Below are 17,142 nucleotides of genomic sequence, written 5' to 3'. Positions count from 1 at the left end.
TTAGAGCTTCAAAAGTCAGATCACCATCAACTTGCATTTTAAGGACCTACTGAGCTGAAATATTTATTTCTATTTTTCTGCAAATGTGTTCTGGTGACGAAAGAATGTCATACACACCTTGGATATCATGAAGGTGACTAAATTATTACAGAATTTCCATTTTTGGGTGAACTTTAAGTTGGTATGAGCTGGTTTCCCTAACAGGGACATAAATAAAAGTGACTGACTGACATGAATGCAACTCACTTTTGGTTTAATATGTAAAAGCGTATTTAGATTCTTTATTAATATGTCTTTAATTGACATGATTTAATCTAGTCTTGTAAGTATAGAACGCAATAGTTCGGCACATTTTTTCAGCCGTCTTGGTTCCAGAAGAATTTTCTCTATAAGGATTTCATAAAATCCTTCATAAAAGAGTTCCATGCCATTAAACTAAATCAATTAGCACAGACGTGAATCACATCATTACAAACTTGGAAGTTAAAAAGTGTTTGACAATCGGACAAAGGTGATGTACATATGTTTAATGAGTGAATGAACTACAGTCCAATAAACTTTTGCCATGACGTAATCGTATTAAAAACTATGGGAAACTATAAAACTAATTATTTAAAAATTGTAGTTTATAAGTAGGGTGACCAAATTCCTGCTTGTGGAAAACAGGACAGCCCCCTCACAGCAAAAATGAAATTGACTTTTCCTTATCGAGGCGCAGATCAATGCGAAGTACGTAGAGGGTGCATCCGGATCTGTAACTTTTGCCACCTTGTACTTTTCGCTGGCAGCATTTTTTCTCAGTGTACACTTGCCTTTCAAGAGTTTATCATGAAATGCAGAGCAGCCCAGTCCAAAATTAAGACGTATGAAAAGCATTGCTTTCATGACTGTTACACTGAGGCGAGATTTATCCGGTGTCCATGCTGCGTTCTTTAATGAGAACACACACTCCACAGATGCAGATGTCCCAGGCAGGCAAACAACGAACTCCACGACCTTGGCAAAGACTCAGAATTTGATGGTCTTGCTCTCCATATCACAAAATTGTCTCTCCATCTCTAAGACATGGTCGTCTTGTTCATGTTCCACTCAGTAATGTGACGAGTGACAATGTTTTTCACACAAGCCCACTCATCAAAGAGTGTGGTTTTGGCAATCAAACTGAGAGCGGGGATTCTGGAGTAGAAGTGTTCGAGGCTGCTCTGAATGACTTTTCCACTCTGGGATGTCTCACAGAAGGGCCCACTCAAGTTTTTCTGTTTTCTCCAATGAGCGGCTCCAATTTTGGAGGTAATCCTCCAATGCTGAATAAAAGTTTCTCACTGCACAAAATAAATCATCTGCTCGCATGTCACCAGCTTCAACTAGGGCATCCAACTGCTTTTTAATGTGAGAGGGTATGACTTTTCACATCAGTGGCTGATATATGGTCTTGCTCTATCTCCAGTGCATGGTTAAAACTGGCTGTTTGCTTGAGTACAAAGTCAATCCAAAGTTTAATGCAAGGATTGCTGAAAATGTGCTTAGAAACTTTGGCCATTTTTCTTGAGAAAGAAAGTATGCATGCAGTCCATCGTAAATGTGTAGTATTTTTGAAGAGCTGGACCAATAGAGAGGAAACGTGTGTTGCCATGCTGCAGTAATTTCTGCTAGTCACTAACTGGACGTCTATTGATAGAGGATTGTGATTGGATACTTTAATCCAATCAGGTACTTCAAATAACATGGTGTGATTTGATTGGTTTTACAAGCCGTATGCTTGGCTACCTTTGAATAGTATACTCATGTGACTGAGAAAGTGACAATAGAGAAATCATAGGAGAGGGGAAATACGGGACAAAACACAATTTATTCAGAATAAGTTGGGACACTAGAAAAAGTGCTTAAATACGGGACTGTCCCTGGAAAAATGCGACGTATGTCCACCATATTTATAATTATTGAAAGAATAGACTTTCATTTAATAAAAAAATATTCAGATAAATACAAATATATAAGTAGTTTGACATTGCTGGGAGACCGCCTCGAATGCGTCATTCACAGTGCCTCGTGGAAATGGGTGGTCACTGCAGAGCTCGTTTGCAACGATTTGTTTGCCGCAATTCTCTAAATGGTGGATTTTCACCCTCAGGATCATGGGAAGTCTAGTTCTTCACCACAAATTCTGTTTTTAACCAAGGTTTTTTTATTAAAATTAATTACCACGGACTGAAGGCTTCAATAGAAGCATATAACGTCAATTAACAACTTCAAAGCTCATGGTAGGTCTGTGATTTTTACTTCCGAAATCAGTCTGTTGCACTCCATTGTAGTATTAACCTGTTTTTCTTGGTGGTTTCTTGCTGCCTCCTCCTGTGCCAGCACCATCTCTCTCTCTACAGTGATTTGAACACTCTCTCTAAGAGCCTCCTCCAACTCTTCAATACGCTCAACCTTCTGCCGCAAGGACTCCTGGAGTAGACGGGACACAGTTCATGATAAGTACATAATAGTTTGACAATGCTAGAAATATGTGGGGATCTGTCCAAACAGAGTAGCTTATGACAAAACTGTCATGATTTTTCTGTATTCTTCACCTGCTGCGGGCCATCGTTGACATTTCTGCCCTTCCCTGACGGCTCCTTGTGTTTGCCAGAAACCTTCTTGCTTTGCTCTTTCATTTGCCTTCAACAGAAACATGAGGTGTAAGAAGAACATTCTTAGGCCTTAATCACACAGACAAGACAAAGTGCACATTATACGTTTGAAGGGTTTGGGGTGCGGCCTAAAACACAGCCTATTTAATAGCATGGACAACATTTGGATTGGTCAATAAATATAACCAAGCTTGATCACATGAATAATAGTGAACAGAAGTGAAACAGCGATAGCTTTGTGCTAAGAAACATTATATTTTCCAGTATATTCCACCCAAAGAAGTGGCTGTTTTTTAACTTACAGTGTTTCAATTCTGGGAATATTGACCAATTGGATGGTCATATTAATGACTCTTCTATGGAGGGGCATATACAATTTTTATTTACTAGACTCTGAAGGTGCCTTTCCGTAATGATGTAAACTAAATGCAATTGGCTATTTAAGAAAAAGCACACACCCTTCGAAATGTCCCGCCCCAAGTTCCTGTTTCAATAGGAAATGCGCCAAAAAGAAAATAATTTTGCATTTGCCAAAACATTTCATAGAGTCTTTAACAGGTTTTATTCCTTAAGTTAGTATGAAAAGAGCATAGGATCAAATTCTTGACGTCTGGATCCTGTTATGTGTGTTGAAGTACACATGCATCTACTAACCTGGAAGCCACACTAGGTATCACATTTCCAGGTGAAAAAGTGAAAAAAGAGGGAGACAAAAAGCAGAAGTTCATAAGCCACTCAGCATGAGAAAAAGTACTTGATTTGTAGTTCTACACAAAACTCAAAGGGGAGTGGGCAGCTTCAACTCCATCAAACGCAGGGACTGAAAACGCTTTGACGGCGATGCTTAAACATGGCAGCAAATATGAACAAAGACATAACATGTTTTGACTGCTACGCTAACGCAACAAATAATCAAATAAAAAAAAAATGTCAACACCAAGCACAGGTGACTGACCTCTCCAGTTCATTGATTTTTTTGTCCTTGTCATTTTTCTCGTACTCCATCTGACGTAGAATGTCCAATAGGCGATCAACTTCAGCCTGAGCCTTGGCAGAGTCCTCTCTGTGTCTGGCCACATCAGATTCAAGTGAGGAAATTCGCTCTGAAAGCTCGGAATTGGCCTGTGCATTGACTGCGGCACTCTGGGCCTAATGAAAATATAAACACCATGATTGAACACACTCACAAACACTCATAAACTCAAATATATTAATGATATTAATATAGTCCATGCATACTCTCCCATCTGGTTTGTTTTGCCTTTGTAGTTTATGATAGCCAGCAACCACACTATTACAACTGATGCATTCCTATTTGGATACTTAAACTATGCACTAAATGTATTTCCTCATTGTTTAATGAAAAGTCTATTCTTCTGAGTATGTACTAAGACAGTGTGCCAGTATTAAAATCTACTGTGATAGCTTTTGCCTCACTTTCCTCTGAACTTATCTTCAACTGAAAAATTTGTACGATAACAAATACAAACTGTCCAAATATCTTTGGCTTATATGTTTAGCATCCTATGGTTTGTGATTATTATCTCACATGCTCTTTAGGAGGAATAATATGCTAATGAGAATGTAAGTCAATTGGGATGCTCTCTCTCACCTTCTTCAGTTGGTTCTCAAGCTTGGTGCACTCCTCCATTCGTTGCTCAAGAGCAATCTCTAAACTTTTCAGTTTGGAGTCTTTCTTCAGGCCAGAAGATGCCAGAGATGATGCATGCTCTTTGAGGTCCAGGAGAGAAGTCTAAAACCAGAGTTTATGTTGAAATCCCAGATACACAACTTCAAATGCAGCATTTCAGCATGCGTTTACCTTTAGATTCTCATTCAAAGAACAGATTTCCTAATGGTCGTGCATAATAGTTAATCTGCTTTGACAGGCATTCAACCAACCTGTCATAATGGATATCTGTTTGTAAGCACATTTTTGACAGATAGGTCTCATTACTCTGGTCATGGACGATTAGCTGGGAAGTACATTTCTCTCCTTAAATCTATTAAAAATATTTCATTAAATATTTAAATTCATATTAAATCAAAATTGGCCCTATTTACTTTTTAATTCCTTATTATTTTCATCTTATGCTGTCGCTGGTGTTATTGTGCACTATTCATCAATGCAAGTTATTCTGAGGAAATAGATCAAGGGCGCATTCACTAAACAGATGCACCACTTTTGGCCGTGGTAATTCAGAGCATAAACCTGCATCTTATTCACTAACAATTTGCAATCTAGTTTAGCATGGCAGCATCCACAGTCAGCGCTGAATTTAGGTGTCTGGATCACAGTAATGGGGTGATTCTGTACAGTCCCGGAGGAGTGAATCAGATCGTAGTGGTCACTGCATCCTTCTCAATATAGCGCTCAGAACGGGCTTGCAAAACTGGAGTTGCCTGATCTTTATAATTCCTTTAGTGAATTAGGTGCATGCAAATAAACCCCAGAATATTTATTTTCTTAACCTTTCATTAAAATGTAATAACTTTGTCTCCCTCTGAAATGACTTTAAGTTTCTGCTGATGTCACAAAGTCTTAGTGAGAGGGAGAAAATAATATTAGCCAAAAATATACCAGCCAACTGGATTGATCCAGTCAAATCCTAATGAATAAAAGGCCTATGATATTTCCCACTGATTTTTCTGTTTCACAATGCATTGCAAATGCACCTTCATTTTTTCATTAAGGAGCTGCTAACCTCACGGTCTGACAGGTCTCCCTGCAGCATGCTGACTTTCTCCTTTAACTCTTTCAACTCTTTCTTGCTGTTGTCCAGCTCCTCTGCTTTTTCTCGCTCCTCGCGGTCACGCTGCTCCTTCAGACGCTCAATAATACGCTCCTGTATAGAAGTTGACAAACATTAGCACGGTCCCTAAAAGACAGCATGTACTGTACCATGAATAGGAATACTGCTTTGACTCTGAACTCGAACTATGCCAATGCCATTTGGTAGTGCACCAATACATCAAAATGGCTGGTGATTTGTCCTATAGTCCTGCAGTGTATTCTAGTGTCATCTAGAGGTGTTCCTCACCTTCTCAGCCAGTGAGTCCTCCAGTGTAGTGAGGGCTGTGTCTGTATTAGAAGTATCCGTCTGCAGGGATTTCACTCTCTCCCTAAGACTGCTCATCTGCTTCTCCTTATCCCTCAGCTGCTCCTGCAGGTTTTCAATCTGAAATACAGGATTTAATATAAGATTAATCTTACCTGCTTTTAGGGCTGCAACATATAAGATAATTAGACTTGCTTTAAGGGAATGGATCTTAAATATAAATGTATTTTGATAAGTGTATTTTTTCACTTGTTCATACTTCTGCCATTGCAGTAAAGAAAGAATATACTCATATTCAACATAAATGCTCTAAAAGCAAGTCTAAATATCTTATATGTTGCTTCTCAGGTAAATGTATATTGCTTTAAGGATTATTCGATATTTTAAAATATGAAAATGTATTAAATATCATATTCAAAATTGTCTGATAATAATTTTTTCTTCTGCAGTACAGCTGCTAAAGTAAATGTACATAAGGAGTTTTAGATATGTATATTGGAAAACAAACCAAAGAAGACCAATCAAAAAAATATTTTGGGCTAAGACTACACTCTCACCTTTTTGTTCACTTGATTTCGATCCATCTTTATCTCACAAAAATCAAACTCTTTCTTCTTTATAGAGCTTCACCATAAGATACACACCGTGACACTCCTATTATAATTCACTATGTCGCGAGCAATCACTATAAACAAAATCTAGCTTCAGGAAGCGTGCGCCAGTGATGAGCGTCTCCGCGCGAGATCAGCCGAGAGAAGTTTGAAACTCCCTCGCACTGTTTCACACGACAGATATAAGCGGCTCTGACCGCACAGACAAATGCCAGTTTCAGAGATTGTGCTTATTTATAAAGTCTGCTTCCTTATTATTTGAACTTTAATAAAGGATGCATTAAATATTGTGTTTCCTTTTTTGATGCTCTGACAGGGACGTTTTGCTCTAGCGGAACACCAGGTAAGGCTCTGCTTTATTTCACGATGACGCTGCTTCTGTATTTACTTATTTTGCATTTTTGTATTATAATACTCTGTGATCTACATCACCTTAATCTGTTTGGAAAGTTTGGAGTGTGTCTGGACTGTGAGCTGTTCTTTCTTCCTCTCCTCAATCAAGTGCGAGCTGAAGTGCTGATCTCCCGCATCATCATTAGCATTTCAAAAGATCTCATGTTGTGTTAAATGAAATCAGACAACTATTTGATAATTGAACATTTTTGTCAACAATTTGTTATTGTCGGCGTTGTTGATAATGTCTTCTAATCATTTCAGCCCTACTTGCTTTGCTGAAAAGACCAGTTTAGAACAACATAAATTTACATCCTGGTTCAGGACAGTTTATGTTGGTTAGTTCAAGTTTGCTTCTATTCTAGCTAGTGGACCAACATTGCTTTGCTTTGATGTGAAGCATGTCGACCAATTTAGTCTGGCTGGTAAAGCTAATTATGTAGCTTGTTGGGTCCACCAGCACCAGCATCCAAAAAAACAGCATACTAGTGACAAACTATGGCTGTATTTTCTTTCCCCTCACTTTTTTCTGAAGCACGTGGACTTTGCGCTCCTTGACATCCAGCATGTCTTTCAGATCATGGATTTCTCCATTGAGTGTGCTCTTTTCTTCAGACATTTCTTGAATCTGCTTGCTCTTTTTGTTCAGCATGGTCTCCTTCTCCTCCAGACGCAACCTCAGAGCATCCACCTGCAAAATAGTTTGCACTGGTCATAAAAATGCATTTAATGGTCAGCTGGGTGAAGACTAACCATTGAAGATGTCAACTACCTCTGTCTGTAATATAGCAGCACGTTGTTCTTTGGCAGTCAGAGACTCTTTGAGCACTTCAATATGCTGTTTACTGTCAGAGAACTGGTTATTTAGAGTCTCCAACTTGGTCTGCAAACCGAGGAGCTGAGTATCCTTCCTGGACAGGTCCTGCTTCAGCTGATCCATCTAAATCACAGAATATTTTATGTTCATATAAGGTGGCACTTCTTAAAATCAATTTATAAGTGATCATTTTGTATATACTGCTAAAGTATAGACAATGCAGTACCTTGTTCTTCATGAACTTAGTGTGGTTACGATAGACCTCCATCTGTTTGGCCTCCTCCTGCCGTTCTTCACAGCTGAGCATACTACTGGATCGTAGCATCATGACCTGATCCTCCAGCTCTCTGAGGCCCCGCTCTAGAGAACCTATTTGGGAGTCCTGACAGCAAAATCAAAGGACTTACTAAAGTCATCTCCAAGGATTTTCACCTTCTATTTATCCCATTTTACTTAACTCATATTTAACCATGAAGTTCCATTGAGATATCAAATAGGACCTTTTTTCTTCAGAAAATATGGCAACATGTACTATTGAATTTAATATAGCAAGTTCCCAGTGGACTCTTACTGCACTTGAAAACATATTTTACACCAGTTTGCAGGAGTGTCCACTCACTAATAGAACAAACAAAAAATGGGTTTCCTTCTTAGAAGGAATCAGATCAAATAAAGAGGCTTAGTACAAATGATGGTGGAGTAGTGGGCTAAAACACTGAACTGGTAAGCAGAAGGTTGTAGGTTCGATCCCCACAGCCACCACCATTGTGTCCTTGAGCAAGGCACTTAACTCCAGGTTGCTCTGGGGCTTTTGGATAAAAGCATCTGCCAAATGCATAAATGTAAATGGTTCTTCCTGTCATCGCAAACTACTAGTGAAAAGTTTGGCCAAATCTGACAAAATTTATGTTTCTTATGATCTTAAAAACCAAGTTGGACCAGAAAGTTTCCAGCATACATGGGAAATCTTTGAATACATATGAAAAGAATGAAGGTAAATGAGAGAATGCCCAGAGTGTGCAGAGCTGTAATCTAGACAAATGGTGGCTATTTTTAAGAATTTTGATTTGTTTAACTTTTTTTTTTATTTTGGCCACTAAGTAGTTCCCATACCTCCTTACTATTATTTTAAATATGGAATTTACTAACAGTTAAGAATATGTAGTATATATAAACAGCTAAAAACGAAAACCTAGTGAGTAAAATTAAGATCTAAAGTGTTACCTTCATTTCAATTACAGTCTGAAGAGCTTTGGTTTTCGTAGACTCTGGCGTCCCCTCAAGACGGCGATGCAGCTCCTGGAATTAAAGACACATGGTTAGCACTTCCTTCACACCAGTGCCAGAAATAGAGCTCTCAGATATGTCATCAGATCTTGAGGGGGAGCAATGTTTTTGCTGGATTCTCTGCATATCACAGGAGCTGTACAATATTAGTCCAAATAGAGTTCGATGTTATCTTGTTTTTGTGCTTTGAGGGGAATATCTCAAGTCATTATGTGACTCAATCTTGTATAATTGAGCATGAAGAGAGAGAGTAGTTTTTGCAGTGCAGTCAGACTGTTGGAGAATTGCAGTATGGCCAAAATCTTATATCACAGTAGCAGATATTTTATATCACTCTCCTGACAGGATATATCATAATAATGTTATTTTGCTGAAAATTCCTATTTTAATGCCTATATTAGGATAATCCAATTTATAATTCTTACCCCATTGTTAAATTGTTTAATGTTATGTACGTCTAACAATGAATGGGGCTTAATGATGCCAATGGGGTAAGATCATTACAGAATTTAGCTTTTCCTTTAGTTTTTCCTTTTTTTTCACTTGCTTCTCAAATAAAATTATCTTGTATTAAGAATGTTTAGATATTTATACTAGAAAACAAGACAAAAATACTTATTAAGACAATTATATTTAGCAGTGTATTTTTCACATCAATCGTCCCATACCTCTCTCAAAGCAGCCAGCTCTTTATCACGCTGTTCTAGAAGGTTCTCCATGTGGTGTGCATGCATCTCAGCATCTGCAAGGCGACGTGTTCGCTCATGATCCTCTTCGCTGGCTTTAGCCGAGGGGCCCTTGCTGTGCAACATCTCCAGGAGCTTTTTGACTGAGTCATCGCGAGCAACTAGCGTCTGCCGTTGGGTTTCTAAGCGAACCTCCATCTCCTCCAGGGTACGGCGGAGCAAAAAAAGCTCTCGAGCCTGCCTTTCCTGCTCCTCACTGGGCTCACAGGCCAGTGGCTCCCCAGGTGGTTGGAGCAGCTGGTTCAAGTCACGCTGGATGCGCAGCTCGGCCTGCAGTGCCTGCACGGTTGTATGAAGGTGCTGTGATGGACAAGAAAACACAAATTAATGAAAAATAAATAGTATTTATAAATAACACTGATGACGACTATGAAAAGAAGTATTGTCCATACATTTAATATTCTTTGTGGGGCTGCATAACTCAAATTATCTTCCCTGTTATCTCAAATGTCAAATATCTGGTTTGCTTAATAGAATGTGGAAGAGAATATCAGCTGTCTTGTACAGCAATGAGGCAAATTCAAAGAGGGGAAACCCCCAAATAGTCCATCTAGAAACCATGTCCTTGAACTTTTCAATAACAATGTCTACATTTCTATATTACATATAAGAAGTAATAAGTGTAAGTAATCTTTTTAACCATGGACATTCATGCTGATCTAAAATGGTCTTTTCATCAGGGATTATTCAGATTTATTTTTAACAAGCTGTTTAATCTATAATCTACAGGTGCTGGTCATATAATTAGAATATCATCAAAAAGTTTATTTATTTCAGTAATTCCATTAAAAAAGTGAAACTTGGATATTATATTCATTCATTACACACAGACTGATATATTTAAAATGTTTATTTCATTTAATTGTGATGATTAAATCTGACAACTAATGAAAATCCCAAATTCAGTATCTCTGAAAATTTGAATATTACTTAAGACCAATACAAAAAAAGGATTTTTAGAAATGTTGGCCAACTGAAAAGTATGAACATGAAATGTATGAGCATGTACAGCACTCAATACTTAGTTGGGGCTCCTTTTGCCTGAATTACTGCAGCAATGCGGCGTGGCATGGAGTCGATCCGTCTGTGGCACTGCTCGGGTGTTATGAGAGCCCAGGTGGCTCTGATAGTGGCCTTCAGCTCTTCTGCATTGTTGGGTCTGGCATATCACATCTTCCTCTTCACAATACCCCATACATTTTCTATAGAGTTAAGGTCAGGCGAGTTTGCTGGCCAATTAAGATCAGGGATACCATGGTCCTTAAACCAGGTACTGGTAGCTTTGGCACTGTGTGCAGGTGCCAAGTCCTGTTGGAAAATGAAATCTGCATCTCCATAAAGTTGGTCAGCAGCAGGAAGCATGAAGTGCTCTAAAACTTCCTGGTAGACGGCTGCGTTGACCTTGGACCTCAGAAAACACAGTGGACCAACACCAGCAGATGACATGGCACCCCAAACCATCACTGACTGTGGAAACTTTACACTGGACTTCAAGCAACGTGGATTCTGTGCCTCTCATCTCTTCCACCTGACTCTGGGACCTTGATTTCCAAAGGAAATGCAAAATTTACTTTCATCAGAGAACATAACTTTGGACCACTCAGCAGCAGTCCAGTCCTTTTTGTGTTCTGATGCTGTGTCTTGTTCAAGAGTGGCTTGACACAAGGAATGCGACAGCTGAAACCCATGTCTTGCATACGTCTGTGCGTGGTGGTTCTTGAAGCACTGACTCCAGCTGCAGTCAACTCTTTGTGAATCTCCCCCACATTTTTGAATGGGTTTTGTTTCACAATCCTCTCCAGGGTGTGGTTATCCCTATTGCTTGTACACTTTTTTCTACCACATCTTTTCCTTCCCTTCAGATCTCTATTAATGTGCTTGGACACAGAGCTCTGTGAACAGCCAGCCTCTTTAGCAATGACCTTTTGTGTCTTGCCCTCCTTGTGCAAGGTGTCAATGGACGTCTTTTGGACAGCTGTCAAGTCAGCAGTCTTCCCCATGATTGTGTAGCCTACAGAACTAGACTGAGAGACCATTTAAAGGCCTTTGCAGGTGTTTTGAGTTAATTAGCTGATTAGAGTGTGACACCCGGTGTCTTCAATATTGAACCTTTTCACAATATTCTAATTTTCTGAGATACTGATTTTGGGGTTTTTCATTAGTTGTCAGTTATAATCATAAAAATTAAAAGGAATGAACACTTGAAATATATCAGTCTGTGTGGAATGAATGTATACATTATCCAAGTTTCACTTTTTGAATGGAATTACTGAAATAAATCAACTTTTTGATGATATTCTAATTATATGACCAGCACCTGTATAACACATTTGTCCTCTGTCCTTAACACCAGTTATAAAGGAAGGAAACCTTTTATGCTAATTTTATCATCTCACACTCTCGTTTCCTCCAAATTCACAATTTCAATGAGAGCACAATGTTGCAAACATGATATCAGCCAAAAGGCAAAATGAGCAACAGTAATTATACGTTTCCTTAATCATAAACACACATTTACCGGTAGTACAAAACTGTGCCATAATTAATGGTAAAGTCTCATTGAGCCAAACAAGCATGTCACTACTTGCCAATAATCTCCAGATAACACATACTAACAAGTGCTAAGAATTGGAGCTCACTGATTATTTGCTTGTAAATTTCAATTACAAGCAAACAGTATGAGAAGCATGATCTTAGAATGAATAACCAAGCTGTCATTAGCTTAGTGCTGTACACCCCTTCGTCTGGGAATGCGTCATGACAGCCATGTTGCAGTGAATCACAGTTTGAAGCTAATCATTCAAATAAGGGGAGTGTTTAAACAGAGATGGAGGATTATGCCACCGTTGCTGCTACCAAACCCTTCTCGGGGTGAAAATGACAATTCTGTCATTATGTACATACCCTCATGTTGTTCAAACCCAGTATGAGTTTTCTTCTGCCGTGGAACACAAAAGAAGATGTTAGGCAGTATGTCAGTGTCAGTCATTCACTTGCATTGCATCTTATTTCCAAACAATGAAAGTAAATGGTGACTGAATTTGTCATTCTGTCCTATATCTCTTTTTGTGTTCCACAAAGGAAAGAAAGTCATACAAGCTTGGAACAACAAGAGGTTGAGTAAGTGATGGCAGAATTTTAAATTGTGGGTAAACTGTCCCTTTAACTGTACATTCCTAGATATTTTGCTCAAGAAGACATAATTAGCATATTGTAGCAGGCAGGACTTCAAGCAGTGAGCCACACACCGCAGGACCAGCCGGTCCATTTCAGGATTGGTCGTTAACGTCACCTCACAGTGGAGGTAATCTTTTTGTTTGCATGTGAAGATGAGCTGGATCTTAAATCACACAATTCCAGTGTTGGGTGTAATGTATTACCAAGTAATTAATTACTGTAATTAAATTACTTTTCATCAAACATTTAAGTAAGGGATTACTCTTAATTTTCAGTTATTTAATTACAGTTACTGCTGATATAATTGCGGTAAATACTGTATAGAACAATTCTATATAAAACAATAGTGAATTTAGACTCTAAATTGAATGTCTAATGTTAAAATGTTTGTTTTCTAATTTAATGGAGCCCCTTAAATTCTTTGGCCAGTTCATGAATAATTTATTTTATTTTATATGATTTATTTGAAAGAATTAAAAGAACAGTTTGATGTCTATCCTTGTATTTTTCATCTGGTCGAGGTTGATCAGGGTTTTAGAAAGTAACTAGTAAGAAGTAATGCAATTATTTTTCAGAAAGAGTAATTTCTTTAAACTAATTAAACTAATTAAGTACATTAAACTAATTACACTGTAGATGATGTAATTAGTAGTTAGTATTTAATTACTTTTTTAGAGTAATTTACCCAACACTGCACAATTCTCACCCTTATAAATCTTTGAAAATGCACTAATGCAATGAAATGTGATAATTACTTAATCTTCATCTATAAATAACAATCAGTTCCAGAGGAAGCTATAATTTTTAAGTTGTACTGTATGTTGTTTTGATTTAATGCTACAAAGGTGCAGCGCCAAAGTGAAAATGTTTATCATTCAACTGATCATAAAGCTCTTATTAATAGCCATAAATCTGGAATTTCCTCCCAGTATTACCTAGCATGATCTCCCTTAAATGGTTAGTTCACCCTTAAATGAAAATTCTGTCATCATTTACTCATCCTCATGTTGTTCCAAAACAACTTTCTTTCCTCTGTGGAACACAAAAGGAGATGTTAGGCAGAATGTTAGCTTCTCTTGCATTGTATGGAGAAAAATATTAAATTAAAGTGAATGGTGACTAACTTTCTGCTTAGCATCTCATTTTGTGTTCTATGGATAAAAATAGCAGTATACTACATACTTTTTTTTTAGTATGTGAAACTAAATGCACTATGCAATGCTAAACATTTCGAATTCTACAATATTGTCACATGACCTCATGTTATTTAATCATCATTATCAACTTAGATTTAAACAATTATTTAGTTTTTGCCAGTCAGATAAAATGAGTAAAGAAGATGTAAAAAATTTGGACTTTTATTACATTTTTAAAGGAATGTTCTGAGTTTAATACAAGTTTAGCACAATTATATCCAATACTCAATATTATTACTTTGTTGCCATGACATCAAAAACCCTGTAATCCTGCTATTGGTTATAACTTTACACAGATATGGTTAGTAAAATAATTTATCACACTACAATCATGTTAACATGTATAAGGTTTATGTCTAGTGGCTTTTGAAACCGTGTTTTTTAGCCTCATGGACTGGCCCCATTCACTTCCATTGTTAATGCCTTACGGTAATAGCAAATGTTTAATAAAAAATGGGCGAAAATGAGCATATTATGCACATGCATACTATATACTGCAGAAATAGTAAAAGTAGTATGGTAGTATGCAATTCCCAAAAAAGCCCAGGTCAAGGAGCACTCTACAAATGAGGTGTAAAGGAGACATCCTAAATGTATGCTTTTGGATACTCAGTAACAGGGTTGGGAAACACCATAAAAATATAATGTTTAATTAAAATATATTATTATTATTATTATAGATAGAAGTACCCTTTTTATTACATACTGAGTAGATTACTTTACGCACACGTTCTAATCCTAAATAATCCCATTGAAACCATAAAGCTGCACTCAGATCAGCAATACATGTCCACATCTATCCTAGACTCAAAACCAAGTATATCTGCCAGATGTACCCACCTGTGTCTCATCTTGCACTGCACGATACTGCTCCTTCCACACTGTTATTTTGGATGCTTCATCTTTGCGCAGTGCACGTTCTTTCTTCAGCTCCGGGCTCCAGAAACTTTTGATGGAGCTCATGGAGGAGCTGAGCTTGCTTTCTTTCACCTCTATCTCTTTCTGGAGGAGCTCGTTCTCCCTCAGCACCTCCTTGAGCTGGGCTTGGAGCTCCATGATGGTGTTGTCTCTCGCCTGACGTAGGGAGTGAGGAACGGTCGATGCTGCGTGGATCTCCCCTCCAAAGCCCATAGAGTCGGTGGATACTGCCGGCACCATAGCCATATCAGGTGTGCTGCCCGCTACCGTTCCTCTGACACCATAAGGGATGCTGCCACCAAACCGTCCCGTCGCCATACCAGTCTTGGGGAGGTCAGAGGAGGTGCCGATTGCGACTTCATTGTCACTCATGTACATTGGCCCTGATGTGGCATAGGCAGCATTCAGGGATTGAATGTTCTCCATGGACAGCGTCTTGCCTCCAGAGCCCCCTGGGCCTCCCCCACTGCCCCCCATGCTGTTGGTTCGACGGTGGCCCATGCGGGGTGACCGAGGCAGCCGTGGTGAACGGCCCGAGTTGCTCTGGTTATTTCTACCCCCACCGTGATTACTGTCCATTTTACTCACTGAGCGGGAACTTCCATACATATTGGCAGGTTTAGGGGGGGTGGAGCAGCCAAGGTTACCTCCCAAAAAATGTATCTTAAGGAATGTGCTTTTAAACACCCCAAGTCATCGTCGTGTATTCTAAAGCTTTGTTTTGGTGGAACTCTCTTGCACAGGAATGTAAGTCATGCAAAGCCCAGTCTTCTGTTACTTTCTAATGGAGCAACTAGAGTAGCCTGCAAAATGACATTAAAAAGATAAGGAAACTTCAAATAGAGAAAATGCCATTGTATCCTCATAATACTAGTGCCTTTCCCAAAAGACATCTATCAAGCCACCTTTGCCATATGGGTCCCAGAAAAGAAATCAAATATAATTCAGATATAAAAAAGCTGTAAAATGTGCAGTCTGTGATGATACGGCATTATTTACACCACCATTTATGCTATAACCATGTTATTACTATTGTTCCTTTCATTAATTGTAATAAACCAAATCTTGCTCATGCTAAAGAAAATTAGTCTATGGATAACATTCATATACAAAAATACTTCACCAAATAGATGATCAAAAAATGTGAGAATATATAGCTCCCATTTACACACCGATTGAATCCAAAGAAAGGTGGGGTTTTATGTTTAGGTTCGTACTCCAAGATGATCAAACATTTTACATCAGCAGTTATATCAACCGTATCATGGGCTACTCGGTTCATGATTTATATTTAAAAACAATATAGCCAATGTCATTTTTATTGCCGATTCTATTCCGCTTTTGTATTTAGCTGAAGGCTGCTCATATCAGCGCTGACAAACCAGCCAGAAGCGTCGGCATTTCCCCCACACACAACGTCAGTAGTAAAGACTTGCAAATGCGTAAAATCGCAGACTGGAATTTTTATATCAGTTGCCTACGGTTCAGATGTAGGATATGCTGAACCTCATGTTCCGTTTATTCAATTTCGGCTCTGACAATCCCGCTGAATTCGACAATCCAGAGCATCCTCCCTCAATGTGTGCTTCCACCATTGCATGGTTTAACACATTTTCGCCTCCTCTTTTGTTAGTAATAACAGTTCATCAAATGCGAAGATAAATGAGAGGCATACTGAATAGCCGTCACATAAACTAGGATTCACAATTGTATTATGAACCGTGTCTAAATATTACACATTTCTTCCCAATTCTTCCCGAATCAAATTACCTTCTGTGGCTGATCTGTTTCATCCGATATGTAACGACCGTCTGTCCAAGCGATGACGAGGAAGCGGCCTAATTTCTTTGTATTGCTTTATCATTTTATTATGTGCAGACATACACCAGCATCTTCCCAGGGCTAGAGGACTTCGGTGACGTAACGCCTACGCTGCACGCTCACAACATTCGCCCATCTCTGAAATGCCAACGCCGTGCTACGAAGGTCACTTTAAAAATAAATTTTGATAGAATCAATAGAATGTTTCCTGTTAACATTTTTATTTTAATATTTATTTTTATCTCTCAAAAAATGTCGTTCGGTCGGCGTATTGCTTTAGTTTAGCAACTAGTTAAAAAAAAAAAAAAAAACTTTCAACTTTTTTCAAAATATTACCATATTTGAAATATTTTCTCATTTTAAACCAAAAATATTAGATTTTTTCAATGTAATTTCACTAAAGTGAACAAAATTGTTTATATTCACATTTCAGTTTGGTTCCCAGTTGTGCATATAGGTTTTATTACTTGACCCAAATAAA

General features: G+C 38.3%; 1 protein-coding gene across 1 annotated transcript in view; it reads right to left on the bottom strand.

The window, feature by feature from the left end:
- Positions 1 to 16,740, bottom strand: part of LOC127640326 (ELKS/Rab6-interacting/CAST family member 1-like) — a 29,975-nt gene extending 13,235 nt beyond the window's left edge. Inside the window, exons 1-14 of the mRNA XM_052122798.1 lie at positions 16,611 to 16,740; positions 14,763 to 15,643; positions 9,472 to 9,849; positions 8,741 to 8,815; positions 7,743 to 7,898; positions 7,472 to 7,639; positions 7,223 to 7,390; positions 5,678 to 5,815; positions 5,342 to 5,482; positions 4,249 to 4,389; positions 3,592 to 3,785; positions 3,291 to 3,302; positions 2,577 to 2,664; positions 2,320 to 2,451 (exon numbers count right to left, since the gene is read on the bottom strand). Coding sequence (XP_051978758.1) covers positions 2,320 to 2,451; positions 2,577 to 2,664; positions 3,291 to 3,302; positions 3,592 to 3,785; positions 4,249 to 4,389; positions 5,342 to 5,482; positions 5,678 to 5,815; positions 7,223 to 7,390; positions 7,472 to 7,639; positions 7,743 to 7,898; positions 8,741 to 8,815; positions 9,472 to 9,849; positions 14,763 to 15,449 — 2,478 coding nt within the window. The 5' untranslated portion in view covers positions 15,450 to 15,643; positions 16,611 to 16,740. The remainder of the gene's footprint in view (positions 1 to 2,319; positions 2,452 to 2,576; positions 2,665 to 3,290; positions 3,303 to 3,591; positions 3,786 to 4,248; positions 4,390 to 5,341; positions 5,483 to 5,677; positions 5,816 to 7,222; positions 7,391 to 7,471; positions 7,640 to 7,742; positions 7,899 to 8,740; positions 8,816 to 9,471; positions 9,850 to 14,762; positions 15,644 to 16,610) is intronic.
- Positions 16,741 to 17,142: the final 402 nt, after the last annotated feature.

This window comes from Xyrauchen texanus, chromosome 49 (assembly GCF_025860055.1).
Source record: "Xyrauchen texanus isolate HMW12.3.18 chromosome 49, RBS_HiC_50CHRs, whole genome shotgun sequence".
NCBI lineage: Eukaryota > Metazoa > Chordata > Actinopteri > Cypriniformes > Catostomidae > Xyrauchen > Xyrauchen texanus.
Note: the sequence above shows the minus strand (reverse complement) of the source record. Positions and strands in the feature narration are given on the sequence as shown.